The 22,124-nt window shown below is 43.2% G+C and overlaps 1 protein-coding gene across 1 annotated transcript in view; it reads right to left on the bottom strand.

Moving 5' to 3' along the window:
- The window catches only part of AAAS (aladin WD repeat nucleoporin), an 89,915-nt gene that overhangs the window by 23,977 nt on the left and 43,814 nt on the right, over positions 1 to 22,124 (bottom strand). Inside the window, exons 7-10 of the mRNA XM_085870945.1 lie at positions 15,657 to 15,755; positions 13,592 to 13,735; positions 7,445 to 7,559; positions 3,902 to 4,026 (exon numbers count right to left, since the gene is read on the bottom strand). Of these exons, the coding sequence (XP_085727071.1) occupies positions 3,902 to 4,026; positions 7,445 to 7,559; positions 13,592 to 13,735; positions 15,657 to 15,755 (483 nt within the window). The remainder of the gene's footprint in view (positions 1 to 3,901; positions 4,027 to 7,444; positions 7,560 to 13,591; positions 13,736 to 15,656; positions 15,756 to 22,124) is intronic.

Here is a 22,124-nt window from a genome sequence, read left to right as displayed (position 1 = left end):
TTATCATAGTGTGTGCGTTTGTTGTACGATAATGCACCCCTGAACTGCTGGGGGGGATGAGTTGAAAACTGGTGATTTTACTCGGGGCGTGCATGGGAAACTTTTAGAAGGTTTAAAAAAAAAAAAATTCAAACTCCCGGAAGTGGGAAACTGCCACACCAAACACGTTGTAATAGCATCGTTATCAGCATTTAATATTAACAGAAATGCTGAGCATCACAACCATTGTGAAGAAAGACTTGCCAAAAATAAATAAATAATCCATACTCCCAGGGAAATCATAGCCCGCAAGTGGGGGAAGGATGACAATTCAATGTAAATGTCACGTGTAGTTCCACCTGGTGGAAGGCGGAATGTTGTTGAGTCCTAATAAAAGATGCCAGCGACATCACAGAAGTGGAAGAATTAACAAGTCCATAAGGATGTGTTCTTTGTTTATTGCCTCTGTCACCAAAGGTGGACAGAGGTTATGTTTTCACCCCTGTCCATTTGCCTACAAGTAGGTTATAGCAAAAGGTTACCGATGGATTCGGAACAAACGTGGTGGACAGGTTGGGTGTGTGACAAGGCCGAAATGAATCTATTTTGGTGAAGATTCTGATGTGAGAATTTTGTTTTTCTTAAGCGATTCATCACCGTTGAGAGATGGGGCCAAAATGATATATAGCCAGGTATCTTAAAACATTGTGGACGGATGACAAAACTTGGTGGATTAGTTGGGGAAGGTGACAAGAACAAGCCGATTAGATTTTGGTGAAGGTCCGGATGCAGATCCGGCCTTCTTCTTCCGTGTGGCCTATGATGTGAAGTTAGAAGTTTTCAGCCAGCCTCAGGCCCTTGTGGTCAGTTGCTGCAGTTTTTCCCATCCTCCCTCTTGGCAATGTATGGGTCAGTCATGCACAAGATGATCTGCGGTCTGGGGGAGGGGGCAGAATATTCGTCCTGGCGGCAGAATTGCTCTCTTGATCAAAAACTCTATTCCTCACTCTCCATGCACTGTCCTCCACCACACCCCCACCTCATGTTTATATGTGTGTTGTACGGTACACCAAACAGTGATACCTCTATTTACACCTCACTTGCCAAAAATATGGACCAACTTCTATTCTGTCATCCCAACTCTATCTTCCTCATGTGTGGTGACTTCAATCGTCATAATGCCAGTTGGCTGGGTGTGGGTACCTCTCTCACCTGCTGTGACACTTCTGTAAAGGACTTCTGCAACTCCTTGGGACTGACAATCTGTAAACTTCCTGATCCGTATCTCAACCAACGGACTCCATCTTTTCTGAATTCGATTTTGACCAATTTCCTGGAAAATATCTGCTGTTCTTCCTTTGCTCCAATCAGTTCACCTGAACACATGCTTGTTAAAGTAGACATCTCTCTGGCTGTTATTAGAAAACCACCTCAGCTCTGTGGAGTCTGGCATTTCACTCAGGCTGTCTGGTAGGGACTTCAAGCAGCCATCAAACTTCCAGACTGGTCTCCCATTTCTACTTTCTCCAAAATGAACACATCCTGGGAATTATTTCGATGAAATTTGCTCTCTCATGCACAGATTTAGCCCATCTCGTCTTCAGTTGTCCTACCCTTTACCTCGCCCATGGTACACTGAAGCCTGTGGCGAGGCTGTTGTCCTGAAACAACTTGCCTTAGCCTCTTGGACGGCTATTAAAACTGAAGGCAATCTCAGTTCCTTCCACAAAGCTCAGAAGAAGAGTGTGTCTACCCTTAGGAGAGCCAGAAAACAACATCTTTTTAATCTCAAGTTTGAAGTCTCAAACCTCTCTCCCTCCTCCAAATCCTGGTGACATCTAATCAAATCTGTTTCTGGTGTATGTTTCCCCTCCATCCCCTCCCTTACCTCAAACGGCCACACTGGTGACACCACACGTGAAAAAGGTTGAATGCCTAAACTCGGTGTTTGCTTCCAAAACTAGGATCCCAAACCCATCGCTTTCTGTACCAACCTTACCCAGTTGCACACAGCAGTTCCTATATTCAGTGTCCTTTTCTCTTGACATAGAGAGTTTGCTGTCAAACCTGGACTCTGATTCTGCAACTATTCCAGATGGCATCAGCCCACATGTCCTAAAAACCTGCTCTGCAACCCTTGCTCACCCTCTCTCTGTAATATTCACCCTCTCATTCGCTGAAGGACATCTGCTATCTGCTTGGAAATCAGTAAACATTACCGATCTGCGTAAAATAAAAAGATGCAAAAACAGATCCCTCCAACTGCAGACCAATCAGCCTTCTCCCAATCATCAGCAAGGTTATGGAATCCATAATCACTTCAGACATTAAATCCTTCCTCTTCTCCAATGGCTTGATTTCTGGTCATGAATTTGGATTCAGACCAGGTCACTCTACCCTGCACATACTGCTACAGCTTTCGCAACAATGGATGGAGGTCCTCAATGCCAGACCCGAGATCAGAACCACCTCCCTAGACATATCGTGTGCTTTCGATATGATCTGGCACCCCGCCTTGCTCACCAAAATTCTCTTTCTATGGTATCCAAGGCAATCTGCACTCATAGCTCGCAAACTTCCTCTGCTGTCACAGTCAACACGTGGCCCTTCATGGAATTCTCTCATCCCCTCCTCCTGTCCAGGCTGGAGTTCCTCAAAGCAGTCTTCTGGGCCCTGTGCTTTTTCTGGTTTTCATCAATAATCTCTCTGACTCTCTGGAAAATCCTCTTCATCTCTTTGCTGATAACTACACCCTCTGCCATACCATGTCAACCCTCAGATTGGTAAGCAGCAGCCTCTTCACTCTCTGTAGATCTGGATAAAATCATAAGCTGGTCCAACATGTGGAACATGTTTTTCAATCCGGACAAATCTCACACTCTCACTATTTCGCTCCAAAAGGAACGTCTCGACCCCCCCACCCCCTCGCCCCCCGCCCTTCTACTTTCTCAACAATCCTCTTGAAGAAGTCAACTTTTTGGGTCTCACCATCTGCCATGGTCTTTCCTGGGAAAGGCACATTTCTAACCTCGCCTCCAAAGCCAGTCGATGACCTGGGCATCCTCTGTCATGCAAAGTCCTTCCTTGATACACCTAAGCTCCTGATCACAGAGCTTTCATCAGCAGGCTGATGGAGTCCTGCTCTCCCCTTTGGGCTGGTGCTCCCGCCTCTCACCTTTCTCGGCTTCACGCTGTGGAATCATTGGTATCTGTGGGATGTAGGATCATTGGTATCTCCAGTGATGAGGCCGAGTCTTTGGGTCTCTCACTCTCTCGCCACAGGTAGGTCGGTGGTCTTTCTGTCTTCCACTGTCTCCTATCTGATCTCGATCTGTCACCCCCCCCACCCCCAATATTTCCGCAGGGCTCTCAAGGTCCACCAGCAACCCCCTTCTGGTGAAATTACTAAAATCAAGAATCACTGCTCACCTTCACTCTTTCACTCCTCTTTTTTCCCACTTCTGGAACAAATTCCCACAATCCCTTCAATTGTCCCTCCAGGTCTTCAAAACAGCTGTTCACCACCATCTCTTATCTTCCCCCATCAAAAACCACGATATTTTCTACCCCCGTTAATCCACTCCAAACCCACCTCCTTCAAATCCCCCAATTTCCTTCCTCAAACTCCCTGTAGTGTCCATCTTGTTTACCCATTGTAACCCACCCCATCCCTCTCCCTTCCACAGATCTACTAATATCTCTATTCACACTGTTTTTTGCTTCCTTTTCCTGCCCTCTTCTCTCCTGCTCCCATTGTTATGCGTTTTCTGTATAGGCTCTCACACGAGCCTCGACATTGTATAACAAAGGAAAAAAAAACAAAAAATGAAAACTGCATATATAAACGGTGAATGAAGTGTTGATGAAATCAACCATGAATGAACAAGTAAAAGTAAACAATTAAAAACATTGTAAAATGTACCGAATAACAGGGGACAGGGTGGCCACAAGAAGGTGTGCTCCATCTGGGGACCATGACAAGTTGGCGATGCCACCAGCTCCATGCACTGGCAACGTGATGCAACGTTCAGTAGCCACCTCCCACACCTAAAGGCAAGATAAAAATCGTCATATATTTGCAAATATTTTGCAATTTGAATATCACCAGACTTGGCAGCATAATAGTTTGAGCATCCACTATGAGTTTGGGAGATTGCTAATGTGATTCTGACCGTAAAAAAGAAAAAGAAAAAGTTAATCAATTAAAATAAAAATAAAAAGGTGCGTGCTACGCCCTCACTTGATGCTCAGCATTTAGATGATAAAATACGGAGAGGCCCTGTGTTTTGGCATCCCATGCAGCATGAGGGTTACGGGAGAATTCTCTTCGATTCCTCTGCTGACTGCACGTTCATACTTCTTATCCTTATTCATCGCTTTCTTACTAATTCTTTGTAATCCTATAAATTTGCAATTGGCCACTCACTGGCTTCGACACCAATACAAATGTTTATTATGGATTCTAGGCATCAAAAAGCCACATATAATCAAACAAACAGTTTCAAATGGAGCACCTCGCTGCCATTAGAGCATTTAAATTGCATCAGATGTGGCAATAAACGCGAATTGTTGCTCCCAATTTGCCAGCCCGATAACAGAAGATGCCATTTGTATTTTTGCCAACTCCACTATCCCAACCCCGTTTAGAATCCTGTGAGGGCACGGGTAACTTGCTAGTTGTATTTAATTGCCATTCATTTTTTTTCCCATTGGGTTTGGAGGTATGTATGCATTTTTGTATGACCAGAGTTGACATCAAGGCCATGGTGCACGTGTATTAGTTTGACAACTTTTGTTTGACCATGTGCTTTGATCTTGGGGTCAAAGTACATGCTCATAACTGAGTTAAAATGTATTTGTTTTTCCAAAAAAAAAGAAAAAAAAAAGGCTTCTCAATAGAAATGACAGCCATGAAGCTACTTGTAACTTGATTCGAACTTGTCGAGTTTGACTTGAGATTCAGACATGGTGTCTCGGGACTTGCGACTTGCATGCAACATGATTATATATTGACTTGTTGACAATGTTCGGAAAACAATCGTTGAATAAACGTTTATTTTAAACCGGGGTTCAAAATAAATGGGAAATGATTTTCCATTGTGGGCATGCCAGGTTCGGTCAATGAAGAGATCTACCTTTTACGTGTATACTGTACATGTGCAGTGCACCAGTGCTCACAGCTGTTGGGTTGCGCCACTAAGGTTAAAGGGAGTGTCCACTCTTCAGACAGCACACCACGTCCAAGCAGCAAGCACCAGTCTTACTAACGGGGCTACATGTGAAAACCTTATTCAAACCATCAACATGTGTGCCAGGAGAAACTTGGCCCCTGATCGTTAACCCCATAAAAATATTTTGTGACGATTAAAATATATCACTTGACTTGAATTATTTAAATTTCGTTAATAATTGTAAGTTATATCACAGCTTGTCTTTTTAAAATAAAAAATTAGGGTATCTTAAAAGACAACTGAAGCAACTAAATTATATGTTTCATTTTAATGTTCATAATAAATATTAATAACAATAATACCGATCCTTTTGTGCCGTAAAGGCGCAAAGGGCTGCCGATGCAGTTTCATTGGCAAGGAGTACAGTCCTGGATGGGTCACCACTCTGATGCAGGGAACTCAGAATGGTTATTACCCCAGTGCACTGGTACTCATTTTTCCCAACATGAAAGGATGACAGGCTGAGTCAACCCCACCTGGTGTAAATTCAATGGCAGACAGGGGCCCAAAGTCAGGACCCTCATGTCCCAAGCCAGCTACTTTAACTGCGAAGCCAACACCAGGCTCCATAATAAATGTACAAGTAATTTTTTTTTTTAATCTCCTTTCCCATTCCACATTGAATGCTTTGGTTCTACGTGTAAACAGGATAGTCTCGAGGTGTGTGCACATGCCCAAAGTTTTTTTTAGACTGGGTTTGAATTTCAGGCCAGCAATAAACTGTCTCCAGGCAGGGTGAATCATCGATGTGTGTACCATCCCTTGGATGGACATTAAACTAGGCATCCGGTATGCTAGTATTTTGATGGCGGAGGTTAAGGATATCATTGTGGCCTTCGCAAAGAGTAGACGAGTTATTACTGACACGCTGGCTAAACTCCAAGTTCCTGTTACGTTCAGTCAAACATCAAGCCTGGCCAGCAGGTTTATGAAAAACTTTAGCCCTAAAATGTACCTTGGCTGACCCCACACAATGACATTAAAAGTAGTAGCGTGTGTGTGTGTGTGTGTGTGTGTGGTGTGTGTGTGTGTGGTGTGTGTGTGTGGTGTGCGCACGTGTGCGTGCACGCACACACGCTCTCTCTCTTTCTATCCAACACAAATTACAAGCACAATATGAGACAAGGGCCAAATCAATAGTGCACGGAACTTGAACCTGGGACCTCAACATCATTAGCTACAAGCTCTAATGAGAACAACAAAGACGCCAACCCAACATGTCAAAATAAGTGAAAATGCAGCTGAATGCAGAAGTATTACACTTTTGGAATAAGAGTTGCTAGAAAATGAGTTATTTCCAGGATAATTACCATGTTGCCATCAATTGAAAAAGAAAAACCCGAGCTGGCTCACCAATAACCCACATGGAGGTGATCATCTGCCTGCAGTGCATAGTTTGGGCAATGTGCTACCAGTTTACCCTTGATAGTTAACTCTTCGGTGCATCAAGTTAACAAAGTATGGGCATACAAAGAAAGCTCTGAAAACGCCACCGACACACCTCTAACAGAACAGAAAAGAGAGATTATAAAATATAAAAAGAGGGTCTTTAGACCTGCATAACCAGGGACTCTGCCTGCCTCTCATGCTCGGGACACACCCCGTTGAACTTGCAGTGCCCGTATGGGCCATAGAGACGGAATAGGTTGAAAGTTAATTGAACAAAATTCAAGGAATGTAAAATAATTAAATAATAATAATAATAATAATAATAATAATAATAATAATAATAAAAATAATAATTTCCACGATAACTTCTTACATTGCATAATTTACATTCCAAACCTGTGCCACAATGTGATAAAGCGCATTACACGAAACGGTAATCTTGTACATTAAGTAAATGCAAACCACATATAAAAGACACTTCACCTGGGTCTACCCTCTCTCGCTCTCTATCGAGTGCAGCCTGTGGCTGCTGGTTGCATCATTGGTTGGGACGCAGCTATGCCACTGATGCAGTGTCCCCCTTACCAGTGCACTGGTACTCATTTTGCCGACCTCGGAAGGATGACAGGCTGAGTCAACCTCCTGGTGCATTAATTCAGTGGCCCAACGGGGCTTGAACTCAGGACCCAAGGATCCCAAGCCACCACCCTAACCACTAAGCCAACACCAGGCTGGGTCTACCCTAAATGTGAAGCACCTTGCAAGCGAGACCAAATCATGATGTACCAAGCACCAGCAGTAATGCAACCTGATCGCAACCCACATAGTGCTAAAATGGGACTTACCTTGAGTGAAGATGATGCAGGTGATGCGGCAATGAGCATTTCACCATGAGGGTTCCACGCCAGTGATGTCACAGGACCGGGCTGATTTAGAACCTGCACACAGCAGGATGATGGACTAAAGTCGGGCAGAAAGAGAGAGTGAGAGAGAGTGAGAGAGAGAGAGGGAGAGAGAGAGAGAGAGAGGGGGGAAGGGAAGAATGGAATCCATAAACAATTCATAGAGATATAATGATGTGAAATCATCATTATTATCTTTTTCCTCATTGTGCAGCTCCAGATAACTGCTCATTTTGGTAATCACAGTGACTGATATAAAATGACTACCTTTACAATGACAAAAAGGTAAGAAAAGTGAAGAATTAAGAACAAAAATAAACTTTATATTCGTAAATTTATTTCCAGACAAAACAACATTGGGTAGCAAATATCTTGGGTACTTGCCAAAATGTTTACATTAGTATTATCAGTTTTGGTTCATGATATTGAACATCAAAAATCTGACAATTTGGTCCAGAATGATACTGAACTTCTGATGTCAATGTAAAGAAGAAAAAAAAAGAAAAAGAAAAAAAACATTTAATTGCAGATCGATTTATAATTCAGACATTGCCTTCGGAAAGTATTCCCACCCAACACCTATTGTCACATTTTGTGTTCCAGCCTGAATTTAAAATGGATTAAATTTAAATTTGTCACCGATCGATGCAAAATACCCCATCAATGACAAAGTGAAACCATGTTTTGAGAATTTTTTACAAATATATTAAAAATAAAAAGCTGAAACATTACGTCAATAAGTATTCAACCCCTTTGCTATGACACTCTGATGTTGTATGACACAACTCCTACAACACAAGTAACAGGAGAAAGTTAAAACCATTGTAAAAAAACAATCACCAAATAACAGGGGACAGGGTGGCCACAAGATGATATGCTCCATTTGATGACCAGTCTATTTGTGTTTTCCTGCATTTTGTTAAAATACACTGAAGAGCCAAAACATTATGACTACTGATATGTGAAGTGAATAACAATGATTATCTTGTTACAATGGCACCTGTCAAGGGGTGGGATGTATTAGGCAGCAAGTGAACAGTCAGTTCTTGAAGTTGATGTGTTGGATACAGGAGAAATGGGCAGGAGTAAAGACCTGAGCGACTTTGACAATGGCCAAATTGTTATGGCCAGATGACTGGTTGCTCCCAGTCAGCAGTGGCGAGTGCCTACCGACAGTGGTCCAAGGAGGGACAAACTACAAACTGGCGACAGGGTGTTGGGCACCCAAGGCTCATCGATGCGCGAGGGCAACGAAGGGTATCCCGTCCGCTCCGAAACGACAGAAGGTCTACTCTGGCACGTCACAGAAAAATTTAATGGTGGTCACGGGAGGAATGTCTCAATCTACAGTGCATCACACCCTGCTGCGTATGGGGCTGCGTAGCCACAGACTGGTCAGAGTGCACATGATGACCCCTGTCCACCGTCGAAAGCACCTACAATGGGCACGTGAGTGTCGGGACTGGACCTTGGAGCAGTGGAAGAAGGTCGCCTGGTCCGATGAGTCCTGTTTTCTTTTAGATCACGTTGATGGCCGTGTACGTGTGTGCCATTTACCTGGGGAAGTGATGGCACCAGGATGCACTGTGGGAAGACGACAAGCCGGTGGAGGGAGTGTGATGCTCTGGGCAATGTTCTGTTGGGAAACCCTGGGTCCGCCATTCATGTGGACGTCCATTTGACATGTGTCACCTCCCTAAACATCATTGTAGACCAGGTACACCCCTTCTTGGCAATCGTATTCCCTGATGGCAGTGGTCTCTTTCAGCAGGATAATGCGCCCTGCCACACTGCACACATTGTTCGGGAATGGTTTGAGGAACATGATGAAGTGTTTAGGGTGTTGCCCTGGCCTCCAAATTCTCCACATCTCAATCCGATTGAGCATCTGTGGGATGTGCTGAACTGACAAGTCCGATCCACGGCGGCTCCACCTCGCAACTTACAGGACTAGAAGGATCTGCTGCTAATGTTTTGGTGCCAGATACCTACCACAGGACACCTTCAGGGGTCTTGTAGAGTCCATGCCTCGATGGGTCGGCGCCGTTTTGGCGGCACATGGAGGACCAACAGCATATTAGGCAGTTGGTCATAATGTTTTGGCTCATTCGTGTAGATTATAGCAAGATGATGATAACATTAAAAAAAAAAAAAAAAAAAAAAAAAATCAAACACAAAAGAGCCGTACAGTTCATCAGTCATGCTTGCAGTCTCAATCCAACACTGTCACAACAATCTTGTGAGTGACCGAGTCTTATACAAGGACTTAATGGAATGGTACCAAGAAAGATACTTGCTCCTAACTCTCCATGTAAATGTGTTTCGTGTAGTCCCGCCTCCAGGTGGCGGGAGGTATTACAAGTCTCCAGTTTACAGTACAGTATTCCTGCTCCATATTTTCCAGTGCAGTGAGGCGTTTTGAATTATAAGCAGCAAGTATGTCTTTGCTTCATGCACGTAACCCGGGTTGCTGATACAGAGCTGTCAGTTGCCTATCCAACAAAAATAAATAAATAAATAATCCAAATCCATTGGGACCATACTCTGTGCAGTGTTTGTGCTGCCGATGCAGTCTCCTGGGCTTATTGGGCACAATCCTGGATGGGTCGCCATTCCGACGCAGGATTCTCAAATGGCTCAATAATCCCAGCAAGCTGTTACTCATTTTGCCGACCTCGGAAAGATGACAGGCTGAGTCAACCCCACCCGGTATCAATTCAACGGAAAAGCAGGATTTGAACTCAGGACCTTCGGATCCCAAGCCTGCCACCCTAACCATTAAGCCAACACCAAGCATAGTTGCCTATACAACTCCAAAATAAAGGTATGCGTCAGAAGAATGTGTTACATGCTTGGGACAAGATCACCCATAGGGCGGATACTCTGCTCGTAAAATGAATGAGCTATTAAATGTCGTTAATGTTGGTCAGCTTGTTAATGAGGTGAAGTTTATTGGTCGTATGTTATCAAGGTTCTAATAACTTGTTGATTTCTTTGCTGTTGTAGAGAAATTTTGTATGCGGAGTCGAGCTTAAAAATACATTAATCTGGCAATTTGTATCCAGACGTCACTCGTTTTGTAAACACTTGTATTCTTCTGTTTTCTTTACTCTCATGCCCTGAAAGGAGGTCAAAGAGTTTATAAAACTCAACTGGTACAATTATGGCGTTCTTCGGCTTCCAGGATCTTTTGACTTCACTTTTGAGATACTGCTATTTGGTCATCTTTTTACCTCCGCCTGTCTGACCATTCATCTTGGACCTTCATGTTCCGTACACTCCTGAAGAACACAAGCAGCTGTGCAGCTTAGGCCATTGACCATGCATGTGCATGATGGCAGCCTACACTCCCGTTTACACTTGCAGGATAAAAATTCCAGAACAACATCAGGAGCTGGGGCACCAGACATCCACTCAATGGCAAGTCTTCCATCATCATCCACTACCCAACCATTACAGTCAAGTGGACTGGGTACACATGGAGTTACTTCAAGATTGTGGTGCCAAATGGCTGCTTGGTAACATGCTCTGGTAGCATAAAGCTTCAAACAATCCTGACAAGGAGGGAGTTGTCCTGACTGGATATCACCATTCTTAGCATGGAACAACTGAAACCGCATCTCGTTAACTTCTGTGATTTCAGTTTGAGACATGTACAGCTTGCAAGTGAATTCCTCATGCACATGGAAGAGATCATCCTGTCGTGTCCAGTCTTTCCCTAAGTCACTGAAAGCTGTCTGAAACCTTGGATTGTTGATGAGGAGTTTGAGTCCTGTCACCTTTCGACGACCACTGAAAGCGCTTAGTGTGTCGCAGCCTGTGATGGAATGCAATCCCAATAAAGCTTTACAAATGTTTCTGCCGAGAGCACTAGAAACTTTTGTTATGTCAACAAGTCTGGTGTGGGTTGATGATCCACATCGGATGAACAGATTACAGTCTATGTCATCATGAAAAGCCAGACATAGCATCATGACGTCTGTGTCTTCTGAAACTATCACAGAATGGAAACTTGACGATGCATGCTTACAGTGTAGTAGCAAGCGTGTGTCTGCTTCCACGTGAGATGAACGGAGCTCGTCAACTTCAACTACAGCCTCACGGGTGATCTTAGTGCGGATATCCTCACATGTGACATAAAGGACCTTGTCTTTAAGTCTTATTCTGTAGGGCACTGTTCACCATTGCTCTGTGACGAATTTGTTCAGCTTCGTCTTGCTGTCACAAGACAGAAGACGCCTCCATTGGTGTATTCGGTGACCGGGTGCAATGTTTGTGAAGCGGATACCTCCATCAGTCGAACTCAGGGCCCTTTCTGCATCTTTTGTAGATATCTGTTTGTAGACATCAAATACTACATCAACCCTGTTGCTACTTGCTGATATATTCGGCACAGCTGAAAGAAGCATATCAGCCACTTCATCAAAAGTGAGATTCTCCCCTTTCAGCTTCTGTACAATACTCATGCCATCAATGATACACGTTGAGGGGTGTTGGACGTTTTCCGCAGCAGAGACCTTACTTTCAAGCTTTCTGGCAAGGGCTGCTTTGTTGGTTTTCTTCATAGTACCATCACAGTTGGCCAAGGATGAAGGAAGGGGGCCTAGGGGGTGTTTCAGTACATCATTCATGTTCAACTTTCTGCTAGAAGCTACGAGTATCATCTGTCCAAACAGTTTATTGTCACTTTTGAGGACTTGCTCCTTGTTAGGTAGTTTTCTGCTGATCCTTTTGTGGGCATTATCAAATGTCTTCAACTGCATCGTTGGCAATCTGTCAAAGAATGGTTTTTCGCTTCCTTCAATACGCTGTATTTGATAATCTGTATATGCTGCATCCACTTTCTTGTGAGCAGTCAAAAGAGCATTGGCAACTTCTGGGGACACATGAGCACCAGTTGAGATGCTCATCAGCTCTGAAGGATTTTGACTGAATGGGTTTGTCCAGGTGTCTTCCATCAGATAAACCAAACTGTCAACATCAGTCTCATCCTTGCGCATTCTTGAAGTTGACAAATCTGTGTGAACCATTCTTTTGCTGCAGCTATCATGTATCATCAGCCTCATTTGTTTAAGAGAGGTACTTCTATATTCTGCTGTGACATGGTACTTGCTAACAGCAGCAGGCTTCAAGCTGAATCCCTTTGTGCCTCTGGCTGTCTGTGTCCTTGTTGACTGTTTCTTCAATGGTTTGGTCAACAGGAAGTCTACCAAATGTATTGGTTGCACCTAATTGTACTGAGAAACCTCCTTCTAGCATGCGCTGATGAACCTCTGGGTGCGTCTCGGAGAGCCTGGTCATTTGGCATTAATAGACTGGTAGATACTTGGCATAGTTCAGCCTGTCATATGCAAAGCACCAAGGAATGATACTTCGGATAGCAGCCAAATGGAGAACCCAGTTTCCTTCCCTCGATGCTTGGATAAAGGCCAAGTATTATGGCCTAAGAATCGATGCACAAAAGCGCTCTTTACACAAGGGGTTTTAATATGAAAAACCCTATAACTTGTCCAATAATTATCACAGAAAGCTGCCAAATGTCCTGAAATAATATTAAGATATCACTCTATAAAGAAGAAGTAACATTGGCTATATCCATGTTCTAGAATGTTATGATTTATGAACAAGTAAACTTTTAATGACCGTTTTTGCTCTCAAATTTTCCTTGCACGATTATTTAGCGAAGCATGTTATAGCCTATAAAATGTTTATCACTTAACCTATAGTCACATATTATATACCAATGGATAGGAAATCAAGTCTGCTTTCCAATGGTATGTGGGAATATGCTATATGATTTGGAAGAATAAGGATACACGGCACAAACTGACCACACACCCTTAAATCTTGTCCGCAAAAGCGCCGTCCGAGCGATTAATGGTCTAAAACAGAAAATTGGAGATAATTAACTTGAGCTACTCTACTGAAAGGTCCATCAGGCTGTGTTGTTATCTACATTTGTGTCTTCAATCAGTCATATCACTTTTTTTCTGGTCCCTCAAGATGGTACCAATTTCCATCTCAGCTCATGGCCTATTATCGACTTACCCATGTAGTCCCTCATCAACTCAACCCATTCTAATAACATACCGTGTCGACAAGGAAGATGGCTCCACCTGCCAAATAACCACAGCTCCTCGACAAGCCACAGCTAGTCCCGCTGCTGCCATGGGTCGCCAAGCTAAGTCTGCCACTCCACGTTGGCATCGGTGCCTCAACACCGGTACAGTGCGACTAAAGGTCAAGACGTAAAGGTGGTTGAAAAAGACAGGGGACAATGAAAAGGACAATTCGTGATTTCGAAAAATCAAGCAACAGGAAAGTAGTTACAATGCTTAAATTTCAAAACACTCACATCATCAGATCGAATCAATCTGTGAAGCAATACCCAATAACAACAAGATGGTACGGTTGGATTGTCAATAAAAAACAAAGTTAACACATTAATGATGTTCACGAGGGGCATAATTTGCTTGACTACATGTACTGCTAGTCCACACTTTGTGGTCGACTCTTAATGTCCTCGAAGGGTAACTTTAGATGGGCACAAAAAAAAACGTTATCTTTGAAAAGGCAGAAAATATCCCAAAATCCCCTGAACCCAAGAGGAGAAGAAGAAGAGACATTTTGGTGCAAGAAACCTGTGTAACCACAGCAATATGCCTAACTTTACGAATCGGTTTGTCGATGATCTTTCCTTGTTTGTTTGTTTATTTAAAGTTATTGTTTGGAAGGATTTAAAAGGTGAGATAAAATGATAAAGGAGTTATTTTATTTTGATTCTTATGGGATCAGGTATTTATGATTTTGTTTGAAATTTGCCTCAAAAAGTGGAAGGATCCAAAGGCTCTATTCTATTTGCTGTCTGAGCAAAACAATAAGTAAAGTTGTTTCTTTAAACTTCAAGATATATATTTTAGAAATGGTGCTGTTACTTTCAGCATCAGTTGCAAATAATATGCCAGAATCAGCCCACCAACCACGAGTTTCCAAATAAAGATTTTTGTTGTTCTCTCACGACCAGCATTATTCCCACGTTCTCGTGGGGTCGGTCGGGGAAAGTTTGGTCTAAATCGTTCATGAAGCGGCTGGCCCAGCCCAACAATCGACTCAGTCGGTGAGAGCAGGAATTTATAGGTTTTTTTTCAGAGTGTTGGCAATAGACTGCCGACTCTTCATGAAGGACAACGTGAGATCTTTAACGTCCACCATCTAATGCTGGTAGATGGGACGCACAGGTCAACATCTGTCTGATGGACGGCACACATATTAACGAATCGCACTACTTGAGAAACATCGGTATGACAGCTTATAGTTGGGCCGAGATTCCAACCCACACAGTTCAGAGGTGAGTGTGTCTACCCTCGAGGCTATTCTGCCAGCCCTTATCCTCCGAATAAAGAAGCCGATATTAATTGAAAGGAAACAGCAGGTACAAGTACAAAAAAAGGAAAGGTTTGAACATGTTTGTGGAATGGGTTGTACTCCAAAATACTTACCAGTCAAGTCAAGGAAAAATAATAAAATATTTGGCTTGACAGCAAAGATTGGAATGAAAAAAAGGGTAAAATTTCAAATGTAGTGGTTAGATACAAAAGATACATTCAATGCCTATTAAAATGTGAAAATAGCTACTTCAAAAGTAAAGCTCAGCATAAAGGGTTATCAATGAGATGACAGAACAGGTGGCGTGGCAGCTACCAGAGACATCTGTCATCAGGTGTCCGATTATGCAGCAATTTGCATATAATACTCTGAAACAGTCACCACCTTCCACAACAGTGCAAGTCTTCATAATTGTTTCTCTTAAATTTCAACTCTGGTGGATGTTCTGAGTTTGCCTATTTACAATGTCCACATTTACCTATTTACAATTTGATCACAATATTCATGGAGAATGTGTACGTGGTTTCTAGGTTGTACATGTATATTTTAATTATAGAAAAAAATAATAATAGTAAATCAATAATAATTTTAAAAAACAATATTACTGATGCATTTTATGAATATTAATAAACATTTGAATTTTTAAAGTTGTTAAACAGAAAGTATTTTATCATATATGAATCACGATGATACTCAGGCGAGGATTAAACATATTTGCGTGCTTCAAAGAAAAAAAAAATTTTAAATCATAAATCTAAAATGAGATTACCTCTTTACGTAGAAGATGCGAATCGAGTCATCGAGGAGAGCTAGAGCCAACTTGGCCGTGTGAGGATGCCAGGCAAAGGCCCTCAGTGGGGAATTATGCCTGATAATAAAGGAAAAGGTAAAATGGGAATACAGGTGAGGAATATTCACGACTTTATCTTTCATAAACATGCATTATACAAAGATTATGTACATCGCAACTTAAACTGAAATGGCACTCGGAAGAGAGCATACCTCCACCCGGGTGAACAGTTTACATTTTGTATCCCACTGATAGGCCAAGATCTGCATCCAGACCAGAACCAAAATCAAATTGGCTTGTTCTTGTCACCTACCCAACTAATCCACAATGTTTTGAGATATCATGCTATATATCGTTTTTGGTCCTATCTCTAAATAGTGAAGAATCACAAAAATATTATAATATCCTGATCTGGATCCGGATCCAGATCTTCACCAAAATCTAAGGAATTCGTACTCGTCACACACTCAAACTGTCCACCAAGTTTCGTCTGAATCCATCCATAATTTTTTGATATATCCTGCTCACAGAAAACCAAAAAACAAGAGGCACAGACAGACAGGGGTGAAAACATAACCTCCGTCCCTCTTCAGGGGCAGAGGTAATAATGAAGAACACAAATGAAAAGCAAAGCTATATTATCACTTTGGATGTGTTCGAACTCACCTTTTTAGGTTAAAATGAGTTTGGGTGTGTGTGTGTGTGTTTTTTTTTTTAAGTGATGGAAAGCTCAGAGAAGAGCTTGTACACATATCACATCTTGAACAATAACATAATGAAACTTTAGAGTACCCTTGCACATATTACAAGGATGGAGGAAGACATTGGTATGTACAGTGCCAAGAGAAAGTAGAAACCCCCTTTCAAAATTTTCACCCTTTGTTGCCTTATAGCCTGGAATTAAATTGTATTAAATCAGACTTTTTCCACCTTTATTTACACATCATAACCCACAACTTAAAAGTGAAAAACAAATTCTACAAAATTCAGAAAATCAATTAAAAATACAAAACGAGAATATCTTGGTTGGATAAGTGTCCATTCCCCTTATAATAACAATTGCAAATTAGCTCAGGTGTAACCAATGACCTTCAAAAGCACACACCAAGTTAATTGGCCTCCACCTGTGTAAAACTGTAGTGATTATGATTATTTCAGGATAAAATCAGCTGTTCCTGAAGGTTTCCTCTGTTGGGTAGTGCATTTCACAGCAAATACTCAACCATGAGCCCCAAGGAGCTTTCAAAATACCTCTGGGATAAAGTTGTGGAAAGGCACAGATCAGATGATGAGGAGAAAAAATTTCAAAGGCCTTGAATATCCCTTGGAGCAGTCAAGACAATCATTAAGAAGTGGAAGGCATATGGGACCACCAAGACCCTGCCAAGATCAGGCCATCCCTCTAAACTGGATGACCAAGCAAGGATGTGACTGATCAGAGAGGCCACCAAGAGGCCAATGGCAACTTTGAAAGAGCTACAGGCCTTTATGGCAAAGGCTGGTCACTGTGTGCATGTGAAAACAATATCCCAAGCACTCCACAAGTCTGGCTTCGATGGAAGGGTGGCAAGATGGAAGTCATAACTCAAAAAGCCCACCTCAAGTTGTTTTTTTATTAATTTTTTTTGGATACATTGTCAAGGCTCGTATGAGAACATAATGCACATCAAGTGGGGACATGAGACAAGAGGGGTGGGAGAGGGAAGAAGGACAAAACAGTGGGGAACAGAGACATTAGGAGATCTGTGGAAGGGAGAGGGATGGGCTGGGAACACTGGGTATTTGAGATATGCAATCTGGGTATTTGGGTCCTGTTTGAGGTTTGCAAAAAATACTCCGAAGATTCTGAAGCCATGTGGCAAAAAGTTTTTGGTCTGACGAAACCAGGATAGAACTTTTTGGGTGAAGTGGAAAATGTTATTTTTGGCACAAACACAACACAGCAAATCACCCAAAGAACATCATTCTGACGATGAAGCATGGTGGTGGCTACATCATGTTATGGGGATGATTCTCATCAGTAGGGACTGTGGCACTGGTCAGGATAGAAGGGAAAATGGATGGAGCAAGATACAAAAAAAAATATTCCGACAGGAAAACCTGCTGCCCTCTGAAAGAAAGCTGAAATTGGAATGGAAGTTCACCTTTTTTTTTTTTTTTGTATACCTTGTCGAGGCTCGTATGAGAGCTAACACACAACTCACAGCAAGGGGGCATGAGACAAGAGGGGCGGGAGTGGAAGGGACAAAACAGTGGGGAACAGACACATTAGGTGAACTGTGGAAGGGAGAGGGATGGGGATGGGACGGGGAACATGGCGAAGAGAAGATGGACATTACAGGGACTTTCAGGAAGGAAAGCAGGGGAATTGAAGGAAGTGGGCTTGGGTGGATTATCAGGGGTAGAAAAGATCGAGGATTTGGATGGGGGAAGATAAGAGGTGGTGGTGAACAGCTGTTTTGAAAGCTTGGAGGGAAGAATGGGAAAGAATAGAGTGAGGGAGTTTATTCCAAAGGCGGGAAAAAAGAGGAATGAAAGAGTGAAGATGAGCAGTGATTCGTGATTTTGGTAGTTTTACCAGAAGGGGGTTGTTGGCGGACCTTGAGCGCCCTGTGGAAATGTGGTGGGGACAAATCGCAGAGAGAGCAGGGGAGGGGGGGCAAGGCTGGACTGGAGTCGGTAGAAGACAGAAAGACCACCGACCAACCTGCGGTGATTGAGTGAGAGGCCCAAAGACTCAGCTTCATTGCGGGATATGCCGATGATCTTAAATGCCCTGGTTTCGACAGCGTGAAGCCGAGAAAGGTGGGAGGCAGGAGCACCAGCCCAGAGGGGAGAGCAGTACTCCATCAGGCTACGGACAAAAGCTTTGTAAGTGGTCAGGAGCTCAAGAGGGTCGAGGAAGGACTTAGCACGACGGAGGATTCCCAGTCGGCGACTGGCTTTGGAGGCGAGGTTGGAAATGTGACTTTCCCAGGAAAGGTCATGGCAGATAGTGAGACCCAGAAGCTTGAAAGAAAAGACTTCTTCCAGAGGATTGTTGAGAAAGTGGATGGGGGGGGGTTTTCTAAACGGTCCTTTCGAAGAGACATAGTGAGAGTGTGAGACTTGTCTGGATTGAAAGACATGTTCCACGTGTTGGACCAGTTTGTGATTTTATCCAGATCTGCAGTGAGCGAAGAAGCTGCTGCTTGCCGGTCTGAGGGATGACAGATGGTACAGCAGAGGGTGGAGTCGTCGGCAAAGAGAAATAGAGGATTTTCCATGACAGCATGACGACCCGAAGCACACAACCAAAGCTACACTGGAGTGGCTAAGGAATAAATAGATAAAATTCCACGAGTGGCCCAGTCAGAGACCCGACAAAATCCAATCCAAAATCTGTGGCATGATTTGAAGATTGCTGTCCATCAATGCTCCCCATGCAACTTAAATGAGCTTGAACAGTTTTGTGCAGAAGAATGGGCAAATATTGCCCAATCAAGGAGTGCAAAGTTGGTGGAGAGCTATCCCAACACTCGCAGCTGGAATTGCTGTCAAAGGTGCTTCCACAAAGTATCAACTCAGGGGAGTGGAGAGGGAGTGGAGAGTTTAACAACCAAGATATTCTACTCTTGTAAATTTAATTTATTTTCGGAAATTTGTGGAATTTGTTTTTCAGCGTTGAATAGCGAGGGCACCTCTGCCCCACCCAGTAAGCTGAGGCAGCAATGCCTCACTCCCTCTTTCCACCTTTTCCCCCTTAGTTGTGAATGCTTGGGCCCAGCGTACTGTATTAGTGGTAGGTAAGGTTCTTGTTAAATTTACTCCGTGTCTCTTTTCTCTGATATAATTGCTGTACAAATTGTTTAACCCTCATTTCTCCATGTGCCATTAAAATCCTTATGTTTACATTCCCTCCCCACTTGTGTAAATATACCTGTTTTTGTTGAATCAATTTCCGATCTGTCCATGTCCATATTTTCGACCATTGATCTAGCACTGTCCACACGTAGATAGCTTGGGAGGTTGAGATTCCCAATGGTTCGGTTTTCAGGGTCTTGTTGACAAGGAAGATTGTGTGTGTGTGTGTGTGTGTGTGTGTGTGTGTGTGTGTGTGTGTGTGTGTGTGTGTGTGTGTGTGTGTGTGTGTGTGTGTGTGTGTGTGTGTGTGTGTGTGTGTGTTTGTTTGAAGTGATTCTTCACCATTGAGAATCATTGGTGGTACAGCTCGGCCGCAATCAAGATCACCAAATAAGGTAAGTTTACAATTTGCCGAGGGTGCGTTCCAAGTCGGGAGGGGGGGCACAGGACGTCCAGTTAAATGGTTCTTACACGGACGGACATTGGGACTCATGGTCACTTGATTGGCTTTCAGAGTTGTGTCGTAATCCAACGTGGGGTCAAGTTATTCACTCCTGGTGGCCTCAGGTCCGGGTGGGTTCAAGAGAAACCAGATTTCCCCCTCGTAGTAGGCTCGAGCCCCGAGACCACAACAGTACAATTTGACGCGAATGTGTTATTGGAAATGCCTCCGCCCACGTGAGATGTCAACCCACTGTTACGCTGAATATCAAATAAAAGTCCCATGAAAAATTAAAGGTTCCTTGAGACAGAGAAGATTTTTAATGTTTGTATTTTAAATCCAGTATGGCTGTCAGACCACGTGACCGATGGCATCATAAATTTAATTCTTCACTCACAATCGGGTCTCACATTAAATATATGAAGTTTCAAAATTTTTTTGGACAACGATTTGGATTCTACCAATTATGGTTGGAATATGAATGCACAAATGACGTCATTGTTATCAACCTATATACCCCATGGGAAGTTTATGACATTTGCCAAATTTCAAATTTTTTTCGTTGAGTGGTTTTGGAGAAAATTATGTCATTTCCCCCCCCCCTTTCATCCAATATGGCTGCTGTACCATGTGATCCATGATGTCAAAGTTATCAATAAAATATTCTCCGTGGAGAGTCCCTCCTATGTTTACGGTTTCACATCAATTGGACAAGTGATTGCAGAGACAACTTTTTTAAGTGAAAATATACCGACACGGACACATACAGGGGCGTTACAATGGTCTCGTAATCCCTTCGGGGGCAAGATTAAAAACGTTTTCCCGGCCGCCCCCACAAGGTGAGAATCATTTAGTCCATTAAAGTAGTAGTCGTAGGTTAGCATGTTAATAAAACAAATATATCAGTTCCAATAATTATATTGTCGCGGCCCTGAGGTCACGGGGGAGCTATGAGTGGGGAGATACCCCTAGTCCCTCCTCGGACTCACGGGGAAATCGCAGGCCATCGTACACGAATAACTTCATGTCGTGGCGGGTCACTAATCACCCGCAAACGCCAATAATTTGACCATGTGACCCAGTGTCCTCCGTCTGATAACCATGTAATTTGGAACACGTGGTCGCCTTATCGGGGAATCGAGCCCTTGTCGTGGCGGGTCACTAATCACCCGCAAACGCCAATAACTTGACCATGTGACCCAGTGTCCTCCGTCTGAAAACCATGTAATTTGGAACACGTGGTCGCCTTATCGGGGAATCGAGCCCTTGATGCGTACTTGCATGACTTACCATATCAGGTGCAGCCGAGCGGAGCTGCCAAGTACGCAATGGCTAACAAGCAGATTTTGGGGGATAGCTTCCCGGCTATGCTAAAGCACGGACCATACCAGACCATTGGAGGAAAATACAAAAACGAGCTGGGTTCATATATAACAGGCACATTCATCTATCCATAATTCCAGCAATCTGTGTGTGTCTGTGACCGCTGTTTCTCGACAAACACTGGTCCGATCTATTTGAAACTTGCCAGGTATATTGCTGGGGACCTGAGTATGTGCCTTTTCAAGGTTTGATATTAATCGGACAAGTGGTTCCCAAGTTATGGCCATTTATTTACCAAACCAATGACAGGACACGGTGCTATGACATCACGATTGACGTCACAATTGTTCTTGTTTTTTGCACGTACGGGCACGCCAGAGCGAAGGAACGGCCTGTGTGGTTGTTTCTGGCGCGCGGTTTGAAAGTTTTATTTTTTTTTGCATGTACGGCAATGCGAGAGCGAAGGAACGGCCTGTGTGGTTGTTGTTTCTGGCATGCGATTTGAAAGTTTTTCTTTTATTTATTTTTTACACGTACGGCCACGCACGTACAGGCACGCGAGAGCAAAGGAACGGCCTGTATGGTTGTTGTTTCTGGCATGCGGTTTGAAAGTTTTTTTTTCCACATACGGCCACGCACGTACGGGCCCGCACTAGTTTTAACAAAGCAAGGAAAGTTATGTGGCACAATATGGGATTTATTCACAAATGTACAGCAGGGGAAAGCGAGGAATTCATGATTGCGGAAAAAGATATGCAATATTTTCAAAAGAAGGAGACAGTGCAAAATAACCCCGAATAAACATACTGTTACGGCTGTGGAAATTCGCAATACACCAT

The sequence above is a fragment of the Eptatretus burgeri genome, chromosome 2 (assembly GCF_056783735.1).
Source record: "Eptatretus burgeri isolate ZD-2024b chromosome 2, Ebu_testis_v1, whole genome shotgun sequence".
Classification (NCBI taxonomy): Eukaryota; Metazoa; Chordata; class Myxini; order Myxiniformes; family Myxinidae; genus Eptatretus; species Eptatretus burgeri.
Note: the sequence above shows the minus strand (reverse complement) of the source record. Positions and strands in the feature narration are given on the sequence as shown.